The 15,375-nt window shown below is 40.0% G+C and overlaps 1 protein-coding gene across 1 annotated transcript in view; it reads right to left on the bottom strand.

Annotated features, from left to right (window-relative positions):
• Window positions 1-15,375, bottom strand: part of cdh13 (cadherin 13, H-cadherin (heart)) — a 289,988-nt gene that overhangs the window by 203,154 nt on the left and 71,459 nt on the right. Inside the window, 2 exon segments of the mRNA XM_051952057.1 lie at window positions 9,716-9,868; window positions 11,710-11,715. Coding sequence (XP_051808017.1) covers window positions 9,716-9,868; window positions 11,710-11,715 — 159 coding nt within the window.

The raw sequence follows: 15,375 nt of genomic DNA, 5'->3' as shown, positions 1-15,375 counted from the left end.
ATCTACAAAAATAGGTAAAGAAGGGGAAAAATGTTTCGCTTTATTTATACAGTTTGACAACCAAACAAAACTGTTTTGAGGGCTCAGCTTTGTACCATTTTTGAAGGTTGAGATATTTAAAATCTAAATTTCAAAACAGCTGTCAATTCCCAGCTTTCTGGAGTTGAGACGGATCCATAGAGTTCCTCAGCGAGCCCTTCCTTTGTCAGTGCAGGACTGTGGCTTGACAGGCAGAATATGGGAGGAGAGGATGGCGCCTTTCAGATCTGCTGTCAAAGGACATCAGAAGGCAGGATGCTACTTTCTACTGCAAGGAACAGGCTGCACCACTGGGCTCCAAAAACTCAACAGAACACTAGAATACCTCAGGTACTGATGACTTACCAATCAGCAGAAATCAAGGTTTTAGGTTCAGGTTAGACAGATTCCATCTGCATAAATGACTTCAGGTAGCTGAGAGCATTCTGTACAAACAGGGAGTCTTCAGTCAAACACTGAGGGAGACTCGGGTTTATTTGAGCTGCTTTAAAGTTCAGTTCCAGTCACACAACACAATTAAAAAACTGAAATGAAATTTGATAAAATGTCCCAGCAGCTGACAGAGCTCAGGATTTATCCAGAGAGGCTTTAATACAAATAATTCCTTCATATAAACCTGGAATAAGTGTTTCTGATGGCTGGATAAATGAAGCTGCTGCTGTTATATCACACACATACGCTCACATCACTCTCAGTCAAACATTCAGGGATCCTGCAGATCTATTATTATTTCAGTAAAATCCTGCATTACATTAAGTAACACCTTTAAAGCATTACTGTAAAATTCAGACATTAACCCAGCAAATTTCTGATCCGCCAGACTCATTTTAATGATTGTGTTCTGACAGAAATGTCAATATTTTATGCAGTAGATGGTGGGGAATGGTTGCTGTCATGGATAAAACTATCAACATGTAATGAAAAGTTCATATTTTCACCCAAACTAGGACATTTTGCAAAGCCTAAACAAGACTTTTGACAGCTAAATTTAACTGTAATTGTTAACTAAAGTATCATTCTCCCCTCAAACTAACTGCTTAGTTTTGGTGCCTAAAAAGTGGGTGAAAACCAGAAGAGAGCATTGAGTGAAAATGAAACAAATGGCCTCACACAGGATGCAAACCCCGGTCTCATGGATGAAAGCCAACATATGACTCCATCCTCCTCTCCATGTCCTAATGCAGATGTCATGGCTCTGTCTACCTGGAAGTTTTTCAAAATTAAATAAAGCTTCTTTCAAATGCAGTTTGGTGAGTCGGGGTTGATCCACGTGTGTGTTAAAAGAAGAGATATGATTCAAATTTAAAACAAGCATGATTAGATGATTTGTAGTGTTTCTGACTTCTGAGCGTGCACAATTCTGCCGACTAAAAGACGAGGAAACTGAAACTTCTGAACTCTGGAGTATCATTCAGGAACAATTCTTGGGCAGAAATGCAAAGAAAAAGCAGAAAAACATTAAACGTCTCTGATCACTTTCAGAAAGAAACGTTACTGCTTTATGTGTGTAAGAATGTATTCTCTCCTCCCTCAGATGCTCCATGTTCAGTCCCACTCTGATGTTCGTTTGAGGATCACAAATATTCTCTACACTAAATATTCAGAATAAATCCAGAACCTGCAGGATGAACCCAGAGCTTTGGCACCGTGTTTACCAAGTGTAGAACTGGAGGTTTAACTTAAATGGATATAAAGTGAAAATAAATCAGGAGTTACAGATACATCAGCCGTCAGCATTTGATAAAGGAGGACGTTTAGGAGGCTTTATACTGGGGTTTGATATTCCCTCAGTGTTTAGGAGGACATGACTTCTATCTCCACACAATCCATGGTCTCACTCTGGATTCCTGATGTGGAAAACTCAAAGGTTTCAACCTAAAAATGAAGTCTACGGCGCTCCTTGCTTTTTGTCAACTTCAAATTTCAGCCTCTTCCCGGCAGGCACGTACAGAGGACTCACCACACCTATCGTTGGGCTGACCTGCATTACTGACGGTCATCCTGCTACCTGTGTAAACAAGTCTGTTATTTATCGCTTCACGTTCTCTCCTTCCTCTGTTCTAAGCCAATTACAGATCTTCCCCACCACTCTCCACCCGACCCAGGCTCGTCATAATGCAGCGATAAGCCCCGTCCTCCTCCTCTCCCTTCCTTCCTCTCCGTTTTCCATCTCATTAACATTCATTTTCACCCTAATTGAGCTTAATAAGAAAATAATGTTTGACATTAAATCCTTGTGAACATGTGGCCCGGCTGATCGCTGCGTCTGTTTGTTCTACACAGCAAATGTTTTACTTTGTCAGGGGTTTGTTTGTTTGCCTTGCTTCGTTCTGTGCTTTCTCTAATAGCCTACTTAGAATTCCCAGTTTCCATACATTTTGAGCTGACCCCCGTTTTTTGCTGTTGTTACGCCAAACTTAGGCCGTGCTTTCCTTTAAATGAATTCTCCAACTTCTGCTTACTTTGTGCTTTTCTGCTCACAACAGTGTCTGCATCCATAAATTTCCAGCTGAGCCTCCAAAAACTCTGACCGCTGCATTTAGATACCAGGAAAGTCAACTTTATTGATTTAATTTCAGCAGAGCTGGTGGCAGTGGTATTTTGAAATACAATGACCTTGCAGGGTGGGCAGAGCTTTTTTTTTTTTTTTTTTGTCAGCGGTAATCAATCATCATCACGCTGTAAAATGGGCAGGAGAAGGAGAGAAGGCAGCGGAAGGAAGTAGAAACCCTGCTCAATACCGCCGTGGATGTTTAACAGCAGAACATTGATTCTATTGTTGTATACTGACAATGGTAGTTACACGAGTCCACACCTGAAGAGCATCAGGCAGTCTGCCTGGAACCAGAGGGGCTGTATTGAGTAGCACTGACATGAGACTGACATATAACACTGGATGTGATGAACTGGAGAGAAAGAGGTGATCTACATCCGTCTCAACATCCACTGTGTGTCCTTAAGAAGTTCCTAATGAGTAATGGATTCACCATAACTGACACTTTCCATTGAATGTAAAACCAGAAACATCATGGACTGGTTATTTTTGTTTGTGCCCCAGTGTGACTTATCAGGGCAATTATTAAATACGAGAAACTGAGACCTCAGACTGCAGTTTTCTTCTACTGTAGATCCAGACAGTGAAATTTATAGTTAGAGCTGAAAACAAGGATGAAACTAGAAAAACAACCAAAGTAACTGGGTCAATACATAATTATAGGACCTTTCGTATCATATTTGATATTTTTAGGCCTAAAAATCAACATTTATTTAATTCTAACCAAAAACACCACTCGGCATTTTAGAGAAAGATTCTTCTAAATATTGTACATACAGCTGAGTAAAATGTGAGGTTATTTCTAAGGATATTGTGTTGAATACTTTATATTAAATAAGTCAGAAAGCCTTGGAGTCTTCCAGACTTTTCCTCAGGAGGAAATGACATCATGAGGAGCAGGTCATGTGATCTGGAATTAACACACTTCCTGGAGAGGTGATTTTGGAATGGGGAACTTAGTGGAAAGGGATTTAATTTGTTATTTTCCATATAAGATTTAAGATTTAAGATAGACTTTATTAATCTCACAAAGGAGAAATTTAACATTACAGGGCTCTTAGAAACAAAAACAAAAAACAGGAGTGCAAAAGTCACGAAAGTGCAAGAACAAGATAATAAATATTGCACATAATAACAACTACACAGTAGTGTTATACAGTAGTGTTATAAAATGTGATATATTTCCAAAAAAGAAATATCTGTCATGATTATGTCAACTAAATAATGTTGATTATTGTTTAGATCATTAGAAGGTGGTTGGTGTTAAATTCAGACGTTATTTAGTTGATATTTTAGTGATATCCAGTCACTTTTAATAAGTGATTGTTTCCATAATAAATAATTATGGAATTATCAACACGTGATCATAATGAACATAAAAACATTAGTTTTTTACTTTTAATAAAAATGTATGCAGATATATCCCATGGACTTCAAAGCCTCTCAGTTATAGACTGAACCAGACAGGTTTTGAGTAATTTTGGACAATTTTCTTGTAATTATGTCAGCTTGGATTGTTTCTCATCATTCTGGGTCTTTTTTGTATCTTTGGGATACTCGGAGTCATTTCGGACTAATTTTCCATCATTATGAATCATTTTCTACTCATTCTGGACGGGTCAATTTATAATTGCGGGACTTTTTGTAACATAGCTAACATTTTAGTGACATCCAGTCATTTTGTATTAATAAGTGATTGTTTCCATCATAAATAATTATGGAATTTGTAAAGACATGATCATAATGAACATAAAAAACTTCAAGTTTTGTACTTTTACTGAACATGTGTGCAGATTATCCCATGGACTTCAAAGGTCCCTAAGCTATAGATTGACCCAACAAGTATAGGGCAGAAAACCACAGAAATGAGCCAAAACAGACTGAAATTCTTGCTGGAGTTGAAGGAAACGGCAGCGTTTTATGACCCCAGATGAGGCAGCGTTCATATAAACGTCCTGAATATCACAGATATAACAGATAAATTGAACATATATAAAAGGCTTTACGTTTGTTATTACCATTTTGCCTATAAATTGCTGTTAGAGTAATGGCGATTTTAATCTAGCTCTGAATATTTCATGCTTCGTCCCCACACAAGCCATTAACTAGGATGGGAGGAAGGGACGCTCCTAACGGATGCGACTCGGACAGCTTGTGAAGGCGCTATAAAACTCATACAGTCTCCATTCTGCACACAGTGATAAAAAGACTGAGCTGAATTTGATAGGAGACCTTTGTTCTGGAGTTTTGACTTGGACTTACTACCTGCTAGTGATAAGAGAGGGGAGAGCGAGATATCCTGCCGGCCGGAAAAGGTCGAGGAGTGGGAATAAGTAGAGTATGTGCACAGAGACAGACCAGCCTGCCTTCAGGGATTGTAACCATCAGGTTGGAAATAACAATCAGCATTAGAGACGGCCCACATACAACGGATGGCATAACTGGTATTGGAAGCTATTTCACTCCAGGCCCCTTGAAATAATGGCATATTAGACTGGTGGGGTTTATTCACGCTGGTGGAAATATTTGGCCATTTACTGAAGCCTTCAATTAAATCTGAGCTTTTATGATCAGAATGCAAAAAATAAAATAAAATAAATCACCAAATAGTGGTTTCTGAAAAGCAGATCTCCATGCAGGGTCAACAGTCAGGTGACTTATTGTGAATTTCCCTCAGGACTAATTAAGTATCTATCTATCTATGAAGAATTGTTTGTTGATGCTGAGATGAGGTGAATCTGTTAAACTCTTTGCTGGGACTCACAGTTCACTCCCGTTCTGGCAGGCATGCTTAATATTTTCTGTTCTGGGTCTATTGAAACCAGAGCCATCACACTGACAGATCAGTTTTCTAGTGTCACATATTGAAACCAGCAGCAAATGTAAGTGCTAGATCGGCATTTTTAAACCACACACTCAAATCAATGGGGACATTTCATTCCTGAAAAATAGAAACATAAGTAACAGCCATCAGTGGCAATAAAGATGCCTCAAGGGAGAGAGAAAAATCACTGGGATGAAAGTAAATGTTGGTTCAGAAACTAGCAAGTGAAGGAAATCAGCATGGAACCAGCTACTTTCACATAGATAATGTATGCAGTAATAAGATCTGAAGGTAGAAGCTGAAATAGATAAACCTCATACAGCTGTACACATCCTAACAGTGACAACACCAAACCCACTGACAGGCAAAGTGAATAACACTGATTATCTTATTACAGTGGTACCTGTCCAGAGGTGGGATATTAGGCAGGAAGTGAACATTCTGTTCTTGAAGTTATTGTTTTAGAAGCAGGAAAAATGAGCAGCTTGAAGATCTGAGCGACGATGACAGAGACCAAATAGTGACTGCAGGATGGCTGGGTCAGACCGTCAACACAATGGGAGGTTTCAAGGGGTTTTCAGAGCATGTAGTCCAGGGAAGGATAAGCAGTAAATCAGCGACAAGGTCATGGGTGGCTAAAGCTCGATGCTCCTCATGGGGAGTGAAGGGTGACCAGTGTGGATCAGTCCCATCAGGGAGTTATGAAGCTTAACCTTAATTACTGAAGACCTTAATGCTGATACAAACATGTCACAGTACAGGATTCATCTAGTGTGTCCATGCTGACCCCGTCCACCACCAAAAGTGCCATCACCATGAAGCAACGGAAAAAGCTAGCCTGGTCTGAAGGGTCTCATCATTTATAGGGGGAAGAAATGGCACAAAAATTAACCCTGAAGTTAACCCTTTAAGCTGCAGTCATTTCCAGCCGTTTTCAGTACAAAAAAAAAAAAAAAAAAATCGCTAATATTCTATTTTTAAATAAAAAAATGACGAAAAATACAGGGAATATTGGATACGCATCACGAGGTGCATTTCCTTGAAAACGACCGATTCGTGGATTTTATACCGACTTTAGGACATGTTTTGGACAAAATAGTTTACTGGCTTGTGTCGTCTGAATGTAAAAGGTTGGTTTATGGCCGTTTTTTGTGGAATCTTTTCATCTGTGTGTAATAATGAACCCGGAAATGTGAGTCACGCTGTGTGCGTTGAAGCTGTGTATAGAGAACGGATGGATGGATATTCGTTGTTTGTCGGACAAATGTGTTTTTCTCATCCGCTGTGGTAATCACATCTGAAAGTGGTTTATACCGGCGGATTCATGACAATCTAAGCTTTCCATCGGCGTATAGTGTTTGTATAATCGGGTTTGCAGCCTTTGGACATTTTTGAAATTCCTATGCAAATTAGTAGGTGTACCGCCGGCGGTACACTGAAGCTTAAGGGGTTAAGTACAATTCAGCAGAGGAAGCAAGATGGTCTTTGCAAACCTTTGGCCCTAGCTTGGTTCTAGCTTTAGTAGAAACAAACTGGACTTTTTTTTTGTAGGTTTGTGAAGATGTTTCACGTCTTATCCAAGAGGCTTCTTCAGTCCTGAACTGATCTGAAGAAGTATCTTGGACAAGAGGTTAAACGCATTGAAGAACCTAAATGAGAGTCTGCTTTCTGAATCCATGACCATGATCTGGATGACTGAGTCTGCACACACACTCTGGTCCTAGTATTCATGAAGCTGTAACGTTGTACCACCTACTTAGTTTAAGTTGCAGACCAAGTACACCCGTTCATGTCAGCGGCTTCTTCCAGTACAATAATGGATCCTACCACAATGCAAAACTTGCTCAGAAATAGTCTGAGGAACACGACAAAGAGTTCATAGCAATGACCTGACCTCCAAATTCTCCAGATCTTAATCTGATGGGGCCTTTGTAGGATGTACTAACCCTAAGTCCATCCAGCTTAAAACTTATCACACTTTAAAGATCTTCGACTAACTTAAACTACAGGACACCTTCAGAGGTCTGTGGAGTCCATGCATTGGCAGATCAGACATATTTTGGGGTGTGGCTGGTAAATAATGTGTCTTGATGATGTTAGTGTCTGTATCAAAAAGCAACAAACCAATTCCATTACTAAACTATATTGTGAGGAAAACTAAGTCTATCTTATCTGTCTTCATGCTTTTGTCCTCCTATTTTTCATACTTCTGTCTGTTCTTTATGGTTTTTCCATCTGTTTTGATCCAGCTCAGCTCATTGTCATTAAATTTCTCTCTTTTCCACAGCAAAGTCTTCATGGAGAAGATCCCCAGACCCTTATCCTCTGCTCTTCTCTCTTCTTCTGTCCTCTTTTCTGTGTCTATCTTCTTCCCCAGAGCTTTAAGTTCCAACTTCAGTTATAGCCAACGAGGACCCCAAAACTTTAAATCACTAAGCTGCCAAAATACTTCAAGAATGTAAGCAAAAAAATAAAACAACTATTAAGCAGAGTTTCTTTGAAGGTTTGTGTGCTTGTGCAGCTATCTGCAATCTTTATTTTGCAAATTAACAACGCTGACAGAGCTGGAAAATGTGTCTGCCTGAAGTCTCCAAATATTACAGAGTAAGCACTCGAAAGGGGCATAAAATTTACAGCACAGCTAAAAACACTGGATGCAATAAGGAGTCTGTTAAGAATATAAATAAAGTTATTTCTCTCAAAGGTTGAACAAGGGATCATTTAATATCATCTCTGTGCTTAACAGGAGGCCAACATGAAGCCTCAGCATGGCACAGTTTCTACACACAAACACTTGATTTCACTGAGACTGTCTTGATCTGTTCTTTTAGCTTCTCCCATTAGAACTCTTCCTGACAATTCTCAGCATGAATATACTGAACCTAAATCTGATTTGAGGTTAGAATTGAACAAGAGGGCAAAGAATTTCTTTCCAGGTTTCAAGCAATAAATTAGAAAGTTTTATCTTGCCTTATTTGATCTTAAGAAATGCTGCTTGTGTTAACAGATTGTTCTTTAATATCATATTCAGGGAAACATCATTCATGGGCTGCAGCTGATGTTTTGTTATGTACACTACCGTTCAGATGTTTGCGGTCACTTAGAAATGTCCATATTGTTGAAATAAGAGCAGTTTTTTCCAATGAAGATACAGTAAATGAATGGTAAATCCAGTGGAGACATAGTTAATGTGCTAAATGACTGTTCTAGCTGTAAACGACTGATTTTTAATGGAATATCTCCATAGGGGTACAGAGGAACATTTCCAGCAACCATCACTCCTGTGTTCTAATGCTACATTGTGTTAGCTAATGGTGCTGAAAGGCTCATTGATGATTAGAAAACCCTTGTGCAGTTATGTTAGCACATGGATAAAAGTGGGAGTTTTCATGCAAAACATGAAATTATCTGAGTGACCCCCAGACTTTTGAACGGTTGTGTAAATCTACATTTTTCCTCATTATGATTCAGGGGAGGTTCTGTTAGCAGGTGTCAAAGGTTCCTGGAAGCAACCGCCATCGGACCGTAGCCGCTGAATCTCATGGCGACACCTCACATGTAACTGAGCAATGGAGGACAAAAAGAAACCCGACGAATATGTCTGCATGTTGTCTCTCTGCTGCTTGCTCTCCTCCACATCTGCTGGTATTTACAGAGCAAATTATTTGTGAGTTTTAAGTAAATCCAGTCAGCTTATCATCAGCCAAACAGCCGAACTCACGTCTGATTTCAGAAAAGCAAAATAAGATCAATGGGCCGACTTAAAGAGTGGACTTTTTCTGCCCTCTCTCTCCCTTCTCTTTTCAAGCGGCGGAACTGCTTTAGTTAGCCAGACAACCCCAAGGGCACCAAAGGAACGGGCACCTCAAACAGCCTGGAATGCTCTGAACACAGAGGACGACCAACCAGCCTCAGCAAAACACAAATCCATCCTTTCCCCCAAATACCACCGCCAAAATTAGCATAGAACCATTCCCCTCTCTGTATTCCAGTACAATGAACACGCTCTAAATTTAAAGGAGATGAATCAAAGCAACTTTGGTTTTAACCACAAATTCTCATAAATAAATTCAATTCAGTTCAATTCAATTTTATTTATATAGCGTCAATTACAGTCAAATCGTCTCTAAATGGAGCGAGTCGAGGAGGAAACAAGTGTGAACAAACAAAACAGGAATTCTATGATCACAGGTAAAAGTGTCGAGGAACCAGAGAGACAAAGCATTCCCAGAGGGACAGGAAGGAGGTGGAACACACCAACACAGTGATCAGCTGATCTGACGAGCACACACACTGACCTGGTAGGAGTCGATGGCCTCTCGGTCCAGTGAGCGGCTGACCGACACGTCTCCCGTGTCGATGTCGATGGTGAAGAGGCCTATGGGATCCCGGTCTGCTCCGGGGCCCGTCAGCCGGAAGATATGGTTCCCCAACTTCTCTGCTGAAATCACCTGCAGAGACGCAGACACCAGAAACCAGAAGAATGAGAAGCTCGCCCCACTTCAGACTTTAAATATAGAGCAAATTTAACTCCTATAAAGCAACTTTAACTAATGTAGAGCAACTTTAATATAGAGTAGTGATGCGAGATGAAGCCTCATGAGGCATTGAACCACTTGAGCCAGTTGGTTCAAGAAAGGGTTCGTTTCTTGAAGCTTCATGAGCACATGAAACCCCCTACTGGTCAAGTGTATAATCACAGGCAGCTGTGTCTGAACCACATGACGTATTGAATCATTGTTCATTATAGCTGTTGGGAATGACTATGAAAAACAAAAAAAATGTATGATCAAATAATTTCTATAGATAAATGATCACATATGTCTATAATAAAATGTATTTTCATGTATTGTGTGTGTGTAGATTTTCCCCAAAATGGTGTTATCACATAATGTAGTAGGTTGTGTAATAATGTCTGTCTCCTTAGGAAAATGGCATGGCCTTATGCAGGCAGAGGACAGGGGAAGTGTTTGTGGAACTAGGAAGATTGTACTGAAGATGCTTGTGTAACTTAGACAAGGATGTACAGGAAAGGGGAGATTTTATTCAGTAACAGGTTTTCAACAGCTTCTGGTTTTAAACAATTCCTTTTTTTGACACACAATAAACACCTCACCTTTGAATAAAATAAGAAACTGTGAAAAATACAGTTCTTGATAAGCAAACCTAATGTGTCTGTAATAGTGTTAGATTTAGTTTACCTTATTAGGAGTTAAATAATCAAAAAGTTCCCACACAGGGGAAATTTTCCACTTCCTGGTTGGCTCCTTCCTATCACCTATCTTTCTCTCCTCACTCTCCTGAATCTAAAAAGCTCTCTCTCTCTCTCGCTCTCTAAACTCTATCCAAACAATATAAACACTATGAAAACTCTAGCATCCAGACTATCAAAACTCTATCCAAACTATCCAAACTCTCGACTGACCACAACTCTCTATCAAAACCCACATTTTGAACGGAGCCTGAGGGGTTTATTCTGCTGTCAGACCTCATGGCAAAATCTGAGCCACTTTCCGAAGCAGTCACGTGTTCAGCCAGGCAATGAGGCTTCGGACATCATCATTTTTGGCTCCTCCCCTAAATGAAGCAAGCCTCGATATGCGCTTTGTGGAAACGCCCCCTCCATTACTTGACACACGCTTGGAAGCCTCGGCACATCTCGTAACATCACTAATATAGAGCAACTTTAACTCATATAAAGCAACTTCAACTAATGTAGAGCAACTTTAACTCATTTTTTGAGCAACTGTAACTAACATAGAAGAACTGTAACTCATCTAAATCTTGCCCCACCTCATTTAGATGAATTACTGCTTCTATTATTTCCTCTTTTTCTTAAAACTTGTTGATCCTTTTTTTGTGTGTGTAAAAGGAGCTCACTGTTCCCTGAATGCTGATGCAAATCCCTGATAACTACCAATTAAAATTTTGCACCGAACAAGACTTTGATTTCATCAGTTGTTAAATTCATCTCATGTAAAAAGAACTAAAAAAGAAGAATAAAGTCAGCATCATCTCCTTGAGCACTGTAGGCCTGCTGTGACCACCAGCTCATGCATGATGCAGGACGTCTTTTAGATAAAGAAAGTGGAACAGTTAAATAAATATAAAAACCCTTAATAATTAAATGCAAATGCTATGTAGATTGTCTTTTTTGTTGTTGGGGATGTGGTAGGAACATTTTCTGAACTCTCAAACAGTTTTTTTTTTCTGCAAAGTTAGCTGGCTGATAATTCTATTCTCTCACACAGAACTGATCTGACCCAGGGACTTTCTGGATAGATTCACTCACATGAGACTGTCGGAGCCAACAGCGTCCACGGATACGCCGGAAACAGGAACAGGCAGTTTCAGAAAGAGAACAGAACAAAAGCATGTTAGAGTCACACATCACAAACCTAAAACAGCAACACGAGCCAAAAACTCTGAGTTCAGGGCATTTGTTGGAGAGAGAAAAATTATATTATAATAAACTGGAATTGTCAAAACCTGGTGTGGAATTAGAGAAACTTCACAACTGCAGAACACATGGAGCAACAACACAGTTTACAGTCACAAATACTTCCTCTGTAAGTGATGGTTAAATGTGCATTCTCTGCAGCAATAGTTTCATTCTAAGGTTTATAATAAACATCAAAAATGTTTTGACACTGAAGCATGTCGTACACTGCAGTCAGCAGATTCAAGTTCTGAGTTTGAGCTTCAAGGATTTGGTGTTCTTTCATTGTTCACTTGATCAGGGGATGAAGTTTTAAAATACTGTCCATGTTTAAGATTTGAAATTACCAAGAAAACATTTATTTAGATACCTGCAAGTGAGGGATTAAAGGAATAAATGCTTCCTGTCTTTGAAACTCTACAAGATCTGACCAAAACGATGAAAATTCCTTGCAAAAGGAATTATCAGGTTTCAGATTAATTATATTATACAGCATTTTCTCACAAAAATTACATTCCTATACACCTTAACTACGCTCTGAGGGGAACACATTTTCTCCTGGAATAAGTTGATTTGTGACAAATGGAGCCTATCCCAGCTGACACCCTGGACAGGTCACCAGTCTGTCACAGGGCTACATATACAGACACACAATCACACTCACATTCACACCTACGGACAATTTAGAGTAACCAGTTAACCTCAGCATGTTTTTGGACTGTGGGAGGAAGCCGGAGTACCCGGAGAAAACCCACGCATGCACAGGAGAACATGCATGTTCTCCCCTGTATCATAGATATATTAAAACTGTTCTTCACTCACTTTGCCATTTCAACACATTTTCTAACCAAGAGGCAGTTAAAGGGTATTCAACATAGGCTCTATCTACCATGCAGAAAGATCCCAGGAAAGCAGGGACACAAACCAGGGATCTTCTAGCTGCAAGGCAAAAGTTCTAACCACTACTCCACTGTGTAGCCTCACACATACTGTGACCGAGGGAAATCAGAAGAAGATTTCAGACATAAGAGGAAAAGCTACAGAAACAAAAGGAGAGCTGCAATAACTGAAGCTGCCACAACAATAATGGAAGGCCAAAGATCAACACAAAAAAACAGGGAGCAGGTGAAAGTAAATCAAACATCCAGGACATCAGTAACAGCATGGGGAACAAACTGAAGCAACACACAAAGTGAAACAAAGATGTTCAGAAAACGAAAGGAACAAACCAGACCTGAGCATGAGGAACACCAAGAAAAGTCAGCCAGGCAAAAGAGGATGCAAACAGGATGGGGAAAAGAGAAAAGGGCAACAGAGGATGCAAACAGGATGGGGAAAAGAGAAAAAGGCAACAGAGGATGCAGACAGGATGGGGAAAAAGAGAAAAAGGCAACAGAAGATGCAGACAGCGACTGATTGGGTGATGAGTAACAGGTGAGAGGAGCACACAATCACAAAGAGAGGAAGTGAAATGAACGACAACAAACAAGAAGAGGGACCATTTCAAAATAAAAGAAGAAATTAACTGCAAACCAAAAAGCACAGCAAATACATTTGTAATCAACATATTTTATTACTTTACTGTCACTCCAATCACTTATATATTAGACAGGCCCAAACTCATCATCCTGAGGAGAAGCTTTGCACATGTTGTAAAAATGTCTCATGTGAACCAAAAACATGACATTTTCCTCAATTTAAGGAAGTAGTTTTGGTGCCTAAACTTAACCAAGCTTCTAATAATTAGCTAATGCTGTGAAAGTGTCTATTTTAAGCAAAAACATGACATTTTACTCAATTTAAGGAAATAGTTTTGGTGCTTAAACCTCAGCAAACAACTTGAATTTCCCTTGGGATTAATAAAGTATCTATCTATCTATCTATAGTCTATCTATCTATCTATAGTCTATCTATCTATCTATCGATGTAAAACAAAAACTGAGTCTGAGGGTAGAACTCAGACTCCACTGGAAGCATTTCCCAGCACATCATCCTTACATTTCAGGCAGTACATGTTTCATTTTAAAACATAAATGAGATGAATTTTAAATGTGCAGGACAGTAAAGTTTGTGAGAAGACACAGTTTATTTCAGATCACCAAACACAACACCTAAAAGTCAAACCTACCATCTCCTGCAGCTGTGTGATGCTCTACAAAGCCTGAAACCTAACACCATGCTGCCAAACCCTTATTTTTATTACATATCTGAGAAACTTCAAAAGGCCTCGCAATTCCAACTGATATTTGCTCATTTTTTGTATAATTTCTGCAACAAAAATGTGCTTTTATCATTGTGGAAAAGTAAAGAAAAGCCCTCTGCTGAGTTGTGACTTTCAAATGATCAATGTCTCAGCGGCTGAAAGAATTCAGTTGTTGGAGAAAAGATCAAGCTGCAAGACGGGGCTTTATTCGATCGTCTTTTATAGAAACCCTAGAAAAGACTCCAGGCGAGATATTAGAGTCTGGAGAACAGTGTTGTTGTTTGTTTTGCTGTTGTTGTCTGACTCTTTTCATTGTGTTCCCGTCTTGTACTCAGGTGACAGGTGAGTGCATGTGAATTTCACAGCGTAGGTGAAAAATCAAGCTGAAAGTCGTCACTTATACGTGAAAATGCAGTTTCCGTCGCTTCAAATTGCCGGTGTTTGCGGTTCCCACATCAAACCCACACAGGTCTGTCACCAGTTCCTACAGCCTCTGGGCCTCGGCGCTGTTAGCCGAGGATCTAAACGCTGCCCCTCACAGCGCCTCATGATCAGAGAGCTGCCACGAGGTCGCCTTTGATGAGAGAGCACTTCAGTAGGAGAGCAGCTAAAATGAAGGCCTTTTACTTCCTAGTTGAAAGAGCATGGGGCATGAGACTACAGTCCTGCCAGCGCCAGACAAAGCTCCGATGCTCACAGCCTCTCCAGAGCTCTCCGCCATTCGTCTCCACGTCCCGCTTCATCTTCTCCCTCCGCTACATCTTGCTCTTCAACTTGTTGCTTCTGTTAGTCTCTCTAATATGTCCGTCCTTCTGCTAAGCATCTCTTCCTCCGTTCATCATGTTCCACTTCTCTGTATTGAGTCCTCTTGCACTCACTCTCGCTGCTCGTTTTGTAAAATGTCAAAAAGACAGCAGCAGAAGGCAGCTGTTTGAGAATAATTCCCTCATACTGGAAGCATCTCCTCCTCTTTTGACCTGTCTTCTTCTTTTTCATTCCCTCTCAACTGTTTATTTGATAACCTCACAGCATCCAGGGTGCTTTCTCCTACTAGAAGACCATCATTTGTCCTTATCTTTCTGTAAAAAACACTGAAAATGGCTCGGACAGGTGCCACAGCTGCCATTAAGGACAGAGATGTTCCTGGTGTGTAATCAGCACCTGTAGAGAGCGACAAAGTGGGTCAGATGAAGAAAACTCAGGAGGAATGAGGTGCAACATTAGCCGGATTCACAGATGGCTGAGCATCAAACTTTGATAAACGAAGCAAAGGAGGAGCGGAGGTAAAAAAAAAAAAAACTAAAAAGGAAAGAACG

The sequence above is a fragment of the Acanthochromis polyacanthus genome, chromosome 8 (assembly GCF_021347895.1).
Source record: "Acanthochromis polyacanthus isolate Apoly-LR-REF ecotype Palm Island chromosome 8, KAUST_Apoly_ChrSc, whole genome shotgun sequence".
Classification (NCBI taxonomy): Eukaryota; Metazoa; Chordata; class Actinopteri; family Pomacentridae; genus Acanthochromis; species Acanthochromis polyacanthus.
Note: the sequence above shows the minus strand (reverse complement) of the source record. Positions and strands in the feature narration are given on the sequence as shown.